General features: G+C 35.9%; 1 protein-coding gene across 1 annotated transcript in view; it reads right to left on the minus strand.

The window, feature by feature from the left end:
• LOC149744257 (uncharacterized) overlaps positions 1-12,631 on the minus strand; it is a 342,635-nt gene that overhangs the window by 132,246 nt on the left and 197,758 nt on the right. Inside the window, 2 exon segments of the mRNA XM_089904917.1 lie at positions 10,257-10,277; positions 12,490-12,509. Of these exon segments, the coding sequence (XP_089761043.1) occupies positions 10,257-10,277; positions 12,490-12,509 (41 nt within the window).

The following is a 12,631-nucleotide window of genomic DNA, read 5'->3' on the forward strand; positions in this document are numbered from 1 at the left end:
TGTCTTTGATTGGAGCAGTTAGTACATGACATTTAAAGTAATTAATGACAGGTATGTAATTATTGCCATTTTATTACATTTTTCCAGTTGTTTTTGTAGTTCTTCTCCGTTTATTCTTTCTGCTTCTCCCATTGTGGTTTGATGACTTTCTTGAGTAATATGCTTTGGTTCGTTTCTTTTTGTTTTTTGTGTATTTGCTGTGTTTGTTTTGTGGTTATCATGTGGTTCATTCATGTTGACCCATAATTATTTCCACTGGTGTTAAACTTATGGTTGTTTAAGATTTAACACATTCTAAAAGATCTATATTTCTTCTCCCCTCCCTCACATTTTGTTTTTGATGTCATATTTTACATCATTATGCTTATCCCTTAACTCTTTATTTTAGTTATATTTGCTTTAAAAAATGTTTTGTCTTTTTCTTTTAACATCTTTACTGGAGTATAATTGCTTTAGTTTCTGCTGTATAAAAAAGTGAATCAGCTATATGTGTACATGTATCCCCATATCCCCTCCCTCTTGCATCGCCCTCGCATCCTCCCTATCCCACCCTTCTAGGTGATCACAAAGCACCGAGTTGATCTCCCTGTGCTATGAGGCTGCTTCCCACTAGCTATCTATTTTACATTTGGTAGTGTATATATGTCAGTGCCACTCTCTCACTTCAACCCAGCTTTACCCTTCCCCTTCCCCGTGTCCTCAAGTCCATTCTCTATGTCTGCATCTTTATTCCTGTCCTGCCCCTAGGGTCATCAGAACCTTTTCTTTTCTTTCTTTTCTTTTAAGATTCCATATATATGTGTTAGCATATGGTATTTGTTTTTCTCTTTCTGACTTACTTCACTCTGTATGACAGACTCTAGGTCCATCCACCTCATTACAAATAACTCAATTTTGTCTCTTTTTATGGCTGAGTAATATTCCATTGTATATATGTGCCCCATCTTCTTTACCCATTCATCTGTTGATGGATACTTAGGTTGCTTCCATATCCTGGCTATTGTAAATACTGCTGCAATGAACACTGTGGTACATGTTTTTTTTTAAATGTTTTGTCTTTTAACTTATAATCCAGTTTATTTAAGTAATCTTCAATCCTTACTGTATATCTTCCTTTTCTTGTGGGATTTTCCCTTTCCAATAGGTTCTTTTTTCAAAACACAGTTAATTTTTCTCTGGCTGCTTTCAAGATTATTTTCTTTATATTTAGTTTTCAAAAGCTTAATTATGATGTATCTTGATGTGATTTTCTTCAGCTTTATCCTGTATGGGGGTCCATTCAGCTTCTTGAATCTATAGGTTTGCATATCTTGCCAAATTTAGAGATTTTTTAGGCCCTCTCCTCTTTCTCCTCTCCTTTCAGAACTCCACTAGCATGAATATTAGATATTTTGTTATAATCTCAGATTTCTGTAGCTCTGTTTATTATCTTTTCCAGTTTATTTTCTCTCTGTTGTTCAGACTGCGTAATTTCTATTGTTTTATCTTTAAGTTCACTGATCCTTTCCTTTAACGCTTTCATTTCACTACTGAGCCCATCCATTTTTAGAATTTCAGTTATTGTATTTTTCAATTTTAAAATTTCCATCAGTTCTTCTTCTTAACTTCTATTTCTTTGGTGGTAATTTTATTCCTTCATTTGCTTTCAGCATGTTTGTAATGATTTGTGGAAGCCTTTTTATGATGGCTCTTTTAAAACCTTTGTCAGATAATTTTAACATGTCTGTCATCTTGGTGTTATTGTCTTCATCTTTGATCCCTCAAGTGAGGTTTTCCTGGTTCTTGATATGAGTGATTTTTGATTTACACCTTGACATTTTGGGTAGTATATTATGAGACTACATATCTTATTCAAAACTTTTGTTTTAGCTGGCTTTCACTGATACCATCCCACCAGAGGAAAGGCAACTCTGACTCATTACTGCCATTCATGGGTAGTGATCCAGGTTCCCTTGTTGGCATCTATTTGCATGTGAGGGGAAGGGAACTCACTACTGCTCAGGCAGGGATTGGAGTTCTTACTCTCCACTAGGCCTCAAAAAATTATAACTCCCTGGCTGTGAAAAGTAAAACTGCCTAATTACTCCTCCATACATAGCCTCCACTGACAATGAGGAGAAGCCGTTGTGGCCTTATAACTCTTGGTCAGTGGCGAAAGTCCTGACTCCCAACTTGGCCACCTCTGATATCACCCTAGAGGGGAGGAAAAGGAGTGTCTGGTTAATGCTGGATGAGGTTATAAGCCTAGGGTCCCCATATTGTCTCCACTGATACTGTGGAGAGGGAGGTCTTTTACAGCCTGGCAAGGATTAATGACCGAGATCCCTACTTGGCCTTCTCTGATACCACACAAGTGAGGTGGTTGAGATGCCTTGCAACAGCCTGGTGAGGGTGGAGTTTTCTGTGGTGTTTGGTTGAAGTAGAGTGATTATAGTCTGAAAGTTTTCTGTTTTGATGCTTTTCTGTCTTGCTCTTGTCCTGGTCTTTGGCTAGAAATAGCACAACTGTGTTGGGAATTTTTTGTTTAATCCCACTGGCATTTCTAGGTATCTGACATCTTCTACTCCAAGTATGAGATATATGAGGCTAAAAGAAACCCAGAGAACTCACCAACCCATCATTTATTGGGTCTTGAAGTCCCTAGACAGTCTGCTTTTCTCCACCCTTCAAAATCTTCTTATATATAATCTTATAATGTCCAGGGTAAGTCTACTTCCATTATGCTTCCCAGAAAGAATTTTTTTTAAAATTTACATGTTATTTTAATATTATTTTATATATTATTTTTATGCTACTTTAAATTTTGTTTTCTATATTCTTTTATATACTTGTTTTTATACGTTATCAGACATTGTTAAAACAAATCCATCAGGAATAACTTGTGTGTGTGTGTGTAGAAAGAGAGTGTGTGTTATTCTAGTGAGTTTTCTGAGGCACTCCCAAATTTTCACATCCTAAATTGACAGTTTGTATTTATTTTATTTTATTGGCTGCACCCACAGCTTTCAGGGTCTTAGTTCCCCAATCAGGGATTGAACCTGGGCCTGGCAGTGAAAGCACCACTTCCTAACCACTGGACCACCAGGGAATTCCCTCTTAATTTGAAATTTGGGGTTTATTGCTCAGTGTAGCTTTACATAGTTGGAATGTTACTGATTATGTTAAGGAATGGCATAAAACTATATGCATTCTGGGAAAATTAATGAAACATAGGAGCTGTATTTTGCATAATATCTATGGAATGGCATTATTGTTTGCATAGGGCTTGGAGGTAAGAATACTTTCTCTTATCTGGCACCATGAGAGAACCTTCCCATTCCCATTATGAAGAAATTTCATTTGAAAATGTCCAGTCATAACTTACATCAAAATGTTGGGTAAGACATTACTTCTACTTTGTCACCAAATTTAGCACTAGAGACATGGTCTTGATAAAAGTCAAGTCTGTTGAAGGTATCTTGAGGAATTGAGTTGTTCCTTAATTCAGGGTCATAGCTCTTGGTGGAAACTGTTTAGGGCTGCAAGTTTCAACCTATCTACTACTTTGTATTTCTGACTCCATTCTGGAAATCTAATCTCATTTACTATCTGTGCTCTTGCTATGTGGTTTGGAGAACTTGGCTGGGGGTTGTGTCTTAATTATAATGAATTCAGCCATATCCAATCAACAGAAAGACTTAGAGACTCCTTGAGAAAAAATGAAGTTAACTCTGGGGATGTAGGGGACATGGAGAAATCCTGTCACATTTGCTTTTGATTCTCACATATCATATACCAACTCAGGGGTATGAAACACAGAAAGGGAAAATTTTCATACAAAGAAATGAAAATATCCTTTGTCTCTGGTATGAAGAAGAAATTACTCTTTGATTCTGAAAAAACAATATATATTTCTAAAGATAGGACACATAGGTAAATTTAATCCCAAGATAAAAGAATATTGGCAGAAAGAAGTACCTTAATGTTTGGATCCAGATAAGGGAAGGAAAATTCAACTCGCACAAGGAAGAAACTGAGCTAGAATTCATCAGTTTGAAGAAAAACTTACAATTAAGTAAAAATCATAATTACATGTAAACGAATTTTAGGTAAAGTTACTTTATTGATTTGGTCTAAACTGTTGAGACATTTGAAAACTGCATCTGAAACATGAACTCCATATTGCCATATCACTCAATAAAATTTAATGAATTGTCCTCCCCACATTTTGCAAGGAGTTCAGAAATATGAGGTTATGTGGAGTTATAGGGTATTCTAAACAACCTCCAGATTACAAAGAACTGTTAGCCTTGGTTGTCTTACAGCACAAAATGGTTATCAAGCTTAAAATATGAACAAATGCAGCTCAATAGTATACCTTTTATTATCTTTATTGAACCTTTCCATATTTACTTCTCGATATTTTCATAGGGTCCTATGTTATGCATGCATATTTAAAGCTGTCCAATAGTTCCCTCAAGTCTCTAGGTAGTGCACTGAAATATTGACAGCCAGAGTCTACCTAAAAAAGAATTCAGAAAAAATGATAGTAAATATGATCCAAAATCTTGGAAACAGAATGGAGAAAATACAAGAAATGTTTAACAAGGATATAGAAGAACTAAAGAGCAAACAAACAATGATGAACAACAAAATAAATGAAATTGAAAATTCTTAAGAAGGGATCAATACCAGAACAACTGAAGCAGAAGAACAGATAAGTGACCTGGAAGATAAAACATTGGAAATAACTACTGCAGAGCAGAATAAAGGAAACAGAATGAAAAGAATTGAGGACAGTCTCAGAGACCTCTGGGACAACATTAAATGCACCAACATTTGGATTATACGGGTCCAGAAGAAGAAGAGAAAAAGAAAGGGACTGAGAAAATATTTGAAGAGATTATAGTTGAAAACATCCCTAATATGGGGAAGGAAATAGTCAATCAACTCCAGGAAGCACAGAATCCCTACAAGATAAATCCAAGGAGAAAGATGCCAACAAATATTAATCAAACTATCAAAATTTAAATACAAAGAAAAAATATTAAAAGCAACAAGGGAAAAACAACAAATAACATACAAAGGAATCCCCATAAGGTTAACAGATGATCTTTCAGCAGAAATTCTGCAAGCCAGAAGGGAGTGGTAGGACATATTTAAAGTGATGAAAGGGAAAAACCTACAACCAAGATTATTCTACACAGCGAGGATCTCATGCAGATTTGACAGAGAAATTAAAACCTTTGAAGACAAGCACAAGCTAAGAGAATTCAGGACCACCAAACCAGCTTTACAACAAATGCTAAAGGAGCAACTCTGGCACAAAACACAAGAGAAGGAAAAGACCTAAATAACGAACCATAAACAATAAAGAAAATGGTAATAGGAACATACATATAGATAATTACCTTAAATGTCAATGGATTAAGTGCTCCAACCAAAAGACAAAGAATGGCTGAATGGATGAAAAAACAAGACCCGTATATATGCTGTCTACAAGGAACCCACTTCAGACCTAGGGACACGTACAGACTGAAAGTGAGGGGATGGAAAAAGATATTCCATGCAAATGGAAATCAAAAGAAAGCTGGTGTGGCAAATCTCATATCAGACAAAATAGACTTTAAAACAAAGACTAATACAAGAGACAAAGAAGGACACTACATAATGATCAAAGGATCAATCCAAGAAGAAGATATAACAATTGTAAATATTTATGCACCCAACATAGGAGCATCTCAATACATAAGGCAAATACTAACAGCCATATAAGGGGAAATCGACAGTAACACAACCATATTAGGGACCTTTAACATCCCAGTTTCACCAATGGGTGGATCATCCAAAATGAAAATAAATAAGGAAACACAAGCTTTAAATGATACATTAAACAAGATGGACTTAATTGATATTTATAGGACATTCCATCCAAAAACAACAGAATAGACATTCTTCACAAGTGCTCTTGGAACATTCTGCAGGATAGATCATATCTTGGGTCACAAATTAAGCCTTAGTAAATTTAAGAAAACTGAAATCATATCAAGTATCTTTTCTGACCACAATGCTTTTAGACAAGATATCAATTACAGGAAAAATTATGTGAAAAATACAAACACATGTAGGCTAAACAATACACTACTTAATAACCAAGAGATCACTGAAAAAATCAAAGAGTAAATCAAAAAATACCTAAAGAAATGACAATGAAATACGAAGACACAAAATCTATGGGATGCAGAAAAAGCAGTTCTAAGAGAGAAGTTTATAGTAACACACTCCTACCTTAAGAGACAACAAACATCTCAAATAAACAATCTAACCTTATACCTAAAGCAATCAGAGAAAGAAGAACAAAAAATCCCCAAAATTAGCAGAATGAAAGAAATCATAAAGATCAGATCAGAAATAAATGAAAAACAAAAGAAGGAAGCAAGAGCAAATATCAATAAAACTAAAAGCTGGTTCTTTGAGAAGATAAACAAAATTGAAAAACCATTAGCCAGACTCATCCAGAGAAAAGGGAGAAGACTCAAATCAATAGAATTAGAAATGAAAAAGAAGTAACAACTGACACTGCAGAAATACAAAGGATCATGAGAGATTACTACAAGCAACTGTGTGTCAATAAAATGGACAACCTGGAAGAAATGGACAAATTCTTAGAAATGCACAACCTTCTGTGATAGAACCAGGAAGAAATAGAAAATATGAGCAGCCCAATCACAAGCACTGAAATTGAAACTGTGATCAAAAATCTTCCCACAAACAAAAGCCCAGGACCAGATGTCTTCACAGGCAAATTCTATCAAACATATAGAGAATTGCTAACACCTATCCTTCTCAAACTCTTCCAAAATATAGCAGAGGGAGGAACACTCCCAAACTCATTCTACAAGGCCACAATCACCCTGATACCAAAACAATACAAAGACATCACAAAGAAAGATTACAGACCAATATCACTGATGAACATAGATGAAACAATACTCAAAAAAAAACTAGCAAACATAATCCAACAACACATTAAAATGATCATACACCATGATCAAGTGGGGTTTATCCCAGGAATGCAAGCATTGTTCAATAAATGCAAATCAATCAATGTGTTACAACATATTAACAAACTGAAGGACAAAAACCATATGATCATCTCAATAGATGCAGAAAAAGCTTTCAACAAAATTCAACACCCATTTATGATAAAAAACCTCCAGAATATAGGCATAGAAGGAACTCACCTCAATGTAATAAAGGCCATATATGAGAAACCCACAGTCCACATCGTCCTTAATGGTGCAAAACTGAAACCATTTCCACTAAGATCAGGAAAGAGACAAGGTTACCCACTCTCAGCACTATTATTCAACATAGTCTTGGAAGTTTTAACCACAGCAATCAGACACAAAAAACAAATAAAAGGAATCCAAATCGGAAAACAAGTAAAGCTGTCACTGTTTGCAGATGACATGATCGTATACATAGAGCATCTTAAGGATGGTACCAGAAAATTACTAGAACTAATCAATGAATTTCGTAAAGTAGCAGGATACAAAATTAATGCACAGAAATCTCTGGCATTCCTATACACTACTGATGAAAAATCTGAAAGTGAAATTAAGAAAACTCTCCTATTTCCCATTGTAACAAAAAGAATAAACTAACCTAAGGAGACAAAACACCTGTATGCAGAAAATTATAAGACACTGATGAAAGAAATTAAGATGATACAAATAGATGGAGAGATATAACATCTTCTTGGATTGGAAGAATCAACAATGAGAAAATGACTATAGCACACAAAGCAATCTATAGATTCAATGCAATCTCTATCAAACTACAACTGGCATTTTCACAGAACTAGAATAAAGAAATTCACAATTTGTATGAGAACACAGAAGATCCAGAATAGCCAAAGCAATCTTGAGAAAGAAAAACGGAGCTGGAAGAATCAGGCTCCCTGTCGTCAGACTATACTACAAAGCTACCGTAATCAATACAGTATGGTACTGGCACCAAAACAGAAATATAGAACAATGGAACAGGATAGAAAACCCAGAGTTACACCCACACACATATGGTCACCTTATCTTTGATAAAGGAGGCAAGAATATACAATGGAGAAAAGAGAGCCTCTTCAATAAGTGGTGCTGGGAAAACTTGACTGCTCCCTGTAAAAGAATGAAATTAGAACACTCCCTAACACCATACACAAAAATACACTCAAAATGGATTTAATACCTAAATGTAAGGCCAGACACTATTGAACTCGTAGAGGAAAACCTAGGCAGAACACTCTATGACATAAATCACAGCAAGATCCTTTTTGACCCACCTCCTAGAGAAATGGAAATAAAAACAAAAATAATGAAATGGGACCTAATGAAACTTAAAAGCTTTTTCACAGCAAAGGAAACCATAAACAAGATGAAAATACAACCCTCAACTGGGAAAAAATAATATTTGCAAATGAAGCAACTGACAAAGGATTAATCTCCAACATTTACAAGCAACTCACTCAGCTCAATATCAAGAAAACAAACAACCAAATCCAAAAATGGGCAGAAGACCTAAATAGACATTTCTCCAGAGAAGATATACAAATTGCCAACAAACAAATTAAAGAATGCTAAAGTTCACTAATCATTAGAGAAATGGAAATCAAAAGTACAATGAGGTATCATCTCACACCTTTCAGAATGGCCATCATCAAAAATCTACAAAGAATAAATGCTGGAGAGGGTGTGGAGAAAAGGGAACCCTCTTGCACTATTGGTGGAAATGTAAATTGATACTGCCACAATGGAGCACAGTATGGAGTTTCCTTAAAATACTAAAAATAGTACTACCACATGACCCAGCAATCCCACTACTGGGCATATACCCTGAGAAAACCATAATAGAAGAGAGTCATGTACCACAATGTTCAATGCAGCTCTATTTACAATAGCCAGGACAATGGAAGCAACCTAAGTGTCTATTGACAGATGAATGGATAAAGAAGGTGTGGCAGATACATACAATGGCATATTACTCAGCCATAAAAAGAATGAAAATTGAGTTATCTGTAGTGAGGTGGATGGACATTGAGTCTGTCATACAGAGTGAAGTAAGTCAGAAAGAGAAAAAAAAAATACCATATGCTAACACATATCTATGGAATCAAAAATGTAGAAAGAAAATGGTCATGAAGAACCTAGGGGCAAGATGGGAATAAAGATGCAGAACTTCTAGTGAATGGACTTGAGGACATGGGGAGGGGGAAGTGTAAGCTGGGACAAAGTGAGAGTGTGGCAGGGACATTTATACACTATCAAATGTAAAATAGATATCTAGTGGGAAGCAGCCACATAGCACAGGAAGATCAGCTTGGTGCTTTGTGACCGCCTAGAGCGGTTGGATAGGGATGATAGGAGGGAGGGAGACACGAGAAGGAAGAGCTATAGGGATATATGTATATGTATAAGTGATTCACTTTGTTATAAAGCCAAGACTAACACACCATTTTAAAACAATTATACGCCAATAAAGATGTTAAAAAAAGCAAAAGCTATTTTGAACTGCATTACTTTACAGAAAACTTAAAAAAAATATTCAGGGGCTTCCCTGGTGGCGCAGTGGTTGAGAGTCCGCCTGTCGATGCAAGGGACACGAGTTCATGCCCCGGTCCAGGAAGATCCCACATGCCGCGGACCGGCTGTGCCTGTGAGCCATGGCTGCTGAGCCTGCGTGTCCGGAGCCTGTGCTCTGCAACAGGAGAGGCCACAAGAGTGAGAGGCCCGCATACCACACACTATATATATATATATATATATATATATATATTCATATAGAACCACAAAAGACCCTGAATGTCAAAGCAATCTTGAGCAAGATGAACAAAGAGAGAGGTATGACACTTCCTGATTTCAAACTAATCTACAAAGCTATAGTAATCAAATAGTATGGTACTGGCATAACTTGGATATATAGACAAAGAGAATAGAATAGAGCTCAGAAATAAATCTATGCATATGGGTCAAATATTTTCTACTAAGACTCCAAGAATACAAAATAAGGTAAGGGGAGTCTCTTCAAAGAATTGTATTAGGAAAACTGGATATGGACATACAAAAGAATGAAATTGGATGACTATCTTACACTATGCAGGAACATCAACTCAGAATGGATTAAAGGGCTTCCCTGGTGGCGCAGTGGTTGAGAGTCCACCTGCCGATGCAGGGGACATGGGTTTGTACCCTGGTCCAGGAAGATCCCACATGCTGTGGAGCGGCTGGGCCCATGAGCCATGGCCACTGAGCCTACGAGTCCGGAGCCTGTGCTCCACAACGGGAGAGACCACAGCAGTGAGAGGTCCGTGTACCACAAAAAAAAAAAAAAAGATTAAAGACTTAAACATAAGACCTGAAACTCTAAAACACCTAGAAGAAACATAGGTAGAAAGCTTCTTGAAATTGGTCTTGCCATAATATTTTGGATACAACACAACATCACTGGAAGCAAAAGCAAAAATAAACAAGAAGAATTACATAAAACTGAAAAGTGTCAGCACAAGAAAATAACAATCAATAATAGAAAAATGTAACATAGTAAATAGGAGAAATTATTTCCAAAGCATATACCTGGTAAGGGGTTAGTTTCCAGAAATATAAGCAATTCATACAACTCATGAACAAAAACCTAAATAACACAACTTAAAAATGGGCAAAGGATCTGAATAGATATTTTTCCCAAGAAGACATATGAATGACCAACAGCTGTCTGAAAAGATGCTCAATGTCACTAATCATCAGGGAAATGAAAATTAAAACCACAGTGAGATATCATCTCACAACTGTTACAATGACTATTATAAAATAGTCAAAAGATAACAAGTGTTGAGGATGTGGAGAAAAATGAACCCTTAATCACTGGTGATGGGAATGTAAATTGTTACAGCTATTTTGGAAAACAGTATGGAGATTCCTCAAAAAATTAAAAATAGATCCTTCAACCCCACTTTTGCATAGTTATCCAAGGAAATTGAAATAAGAATCTTCAGGAGATATCTGCACTCCCATGTTCATTGCAACATTATTCCCAATAGGCAAGACACAGAAACAACCTAAATGTCCATTGATGGATGAAAGGATAAACAAAATTTGGTGTGTGCACACAATGGAATATTATTCAGCCTTAAAAAAGAAGGAAATCCTGCCATTTGTTACAACATGGCTGGACATGGAGGACACAATGCTAAGTGAAACAAGTCAAAGAAAGACAGTATTTCACTTATGTATGTATGATTTCACTTAATGTGGAATCTAAATAGTTAAACTCATAGAAGCACAGAGTAGAATGATGACTTCCAGGAGCTAGGGGAAGTAGGAAATGGAGAGGTGATGGTCAAAGTGGACAAAATTTAAATTATGCAAGATAAATGTGTAAGTTCTGATGATCTACTATACAGTATAGTGCCTATAGCTTACAGTACTGTATTTTACACTTAAGATTTCCTAAAACGTTAGATCTTATGTTAAGTGTTCTTAACAGAAACACACAATAATAATAAAGGGAGCAGGAGGATACTTTGGGAGGTGATGGATAGGCTAAAGCCTTGATGGTGGTGATGATTTTAAGGGTGAAAATGTATCCACAAAGTCATCGACTTGTATACATTAAACATGTATGGCTTTTGACATGTAAACTATACCTTAATAATGTGGTTTTAAGACAAAATAAAACAAAAAGACAATAGAGGAATTTATGTGTACGGTAAATGGGGACTCTCTGTACTGTCTCCAAATTTTTCTGTAAATCTTAAATAATTCTAAAATAGAAAGATTATTATTAAAAATAAAAAAATATAAAAATAACTTTAGAAAATACTATTTGTTGTCACAGATGTGTAAATTTTGTAAGTTTGAAATCCACTGTGGGCATTTATATACTCTAAATTAAAATATTAAACTATGTTGAAATTCTACTAAACTATAGAACTCAGGGAACTCTAAAATAAGAAAAATATTAAAATTGCCAGTTAATTGTATTTCTTTGCATTTCCCACAACAGTTAACACAGTGTACCACTCACAGAACTCTAGACTTTTAGAATGGAAAGAATTCTGGAGAATATTCTCACTTTCCATAGCAATAAATATCCATTAATTGGTTTTGTCATATAAGAAGAAAGACCACTGAAAGACTATTAAAGGACAATGGAGAAGCACTGGAGAAATAATCAGTATTTCCACTCCTCTTCTACTTTTCGCTTCCTGTCCATTCTTTAAGGATTTAAGATGTAAACTGTTATAAACTAATGAGATGGCAGAGGAGCTGAGAAGTAAAATGTGTTAAAAAAATGCCATGAGCAAATTGGGAAAGTATGTCAGAGAAATATAAGAAAGAAAAGACAAAGAATTTGCTGTGCTGCAAGGAGGGAATAAGGTCCAGAAAAAATCCTGAGTGAGAGTCTATGTAGGCATTTGGGTAAGGTATAGCCTGTATGAATAGTAAACATCAAAGAGACAGCTAGCTGTTGGAGGTTCCCTGGTGGCGCAGTAGTTGAGGTCCACCTGCCAATGCAGGGGACACAGGTTCATGCCCCGGTCCGGGAAGATCCCACATGCCGTGGAGCAGCTGGGCCCATGAGCCATGGCTGCTGAGCCTGT

The sequence above is a fragment of the Delphinapterus leucas genome, chromosome X (assembly GCF_059928025.1).
Source record: "Delphinapterus leucas isolate spDelLeu-1000000601 "Yukka" chromosome X, BTC_Dleu_Yukka2, whole genome shotgun sequence".
NCBI lineage: Eukaryota > Metazoa > Chordata > Mammalia > Artiodactyla > Monodontidae > Delphinapterus > Delphinapterus leucas.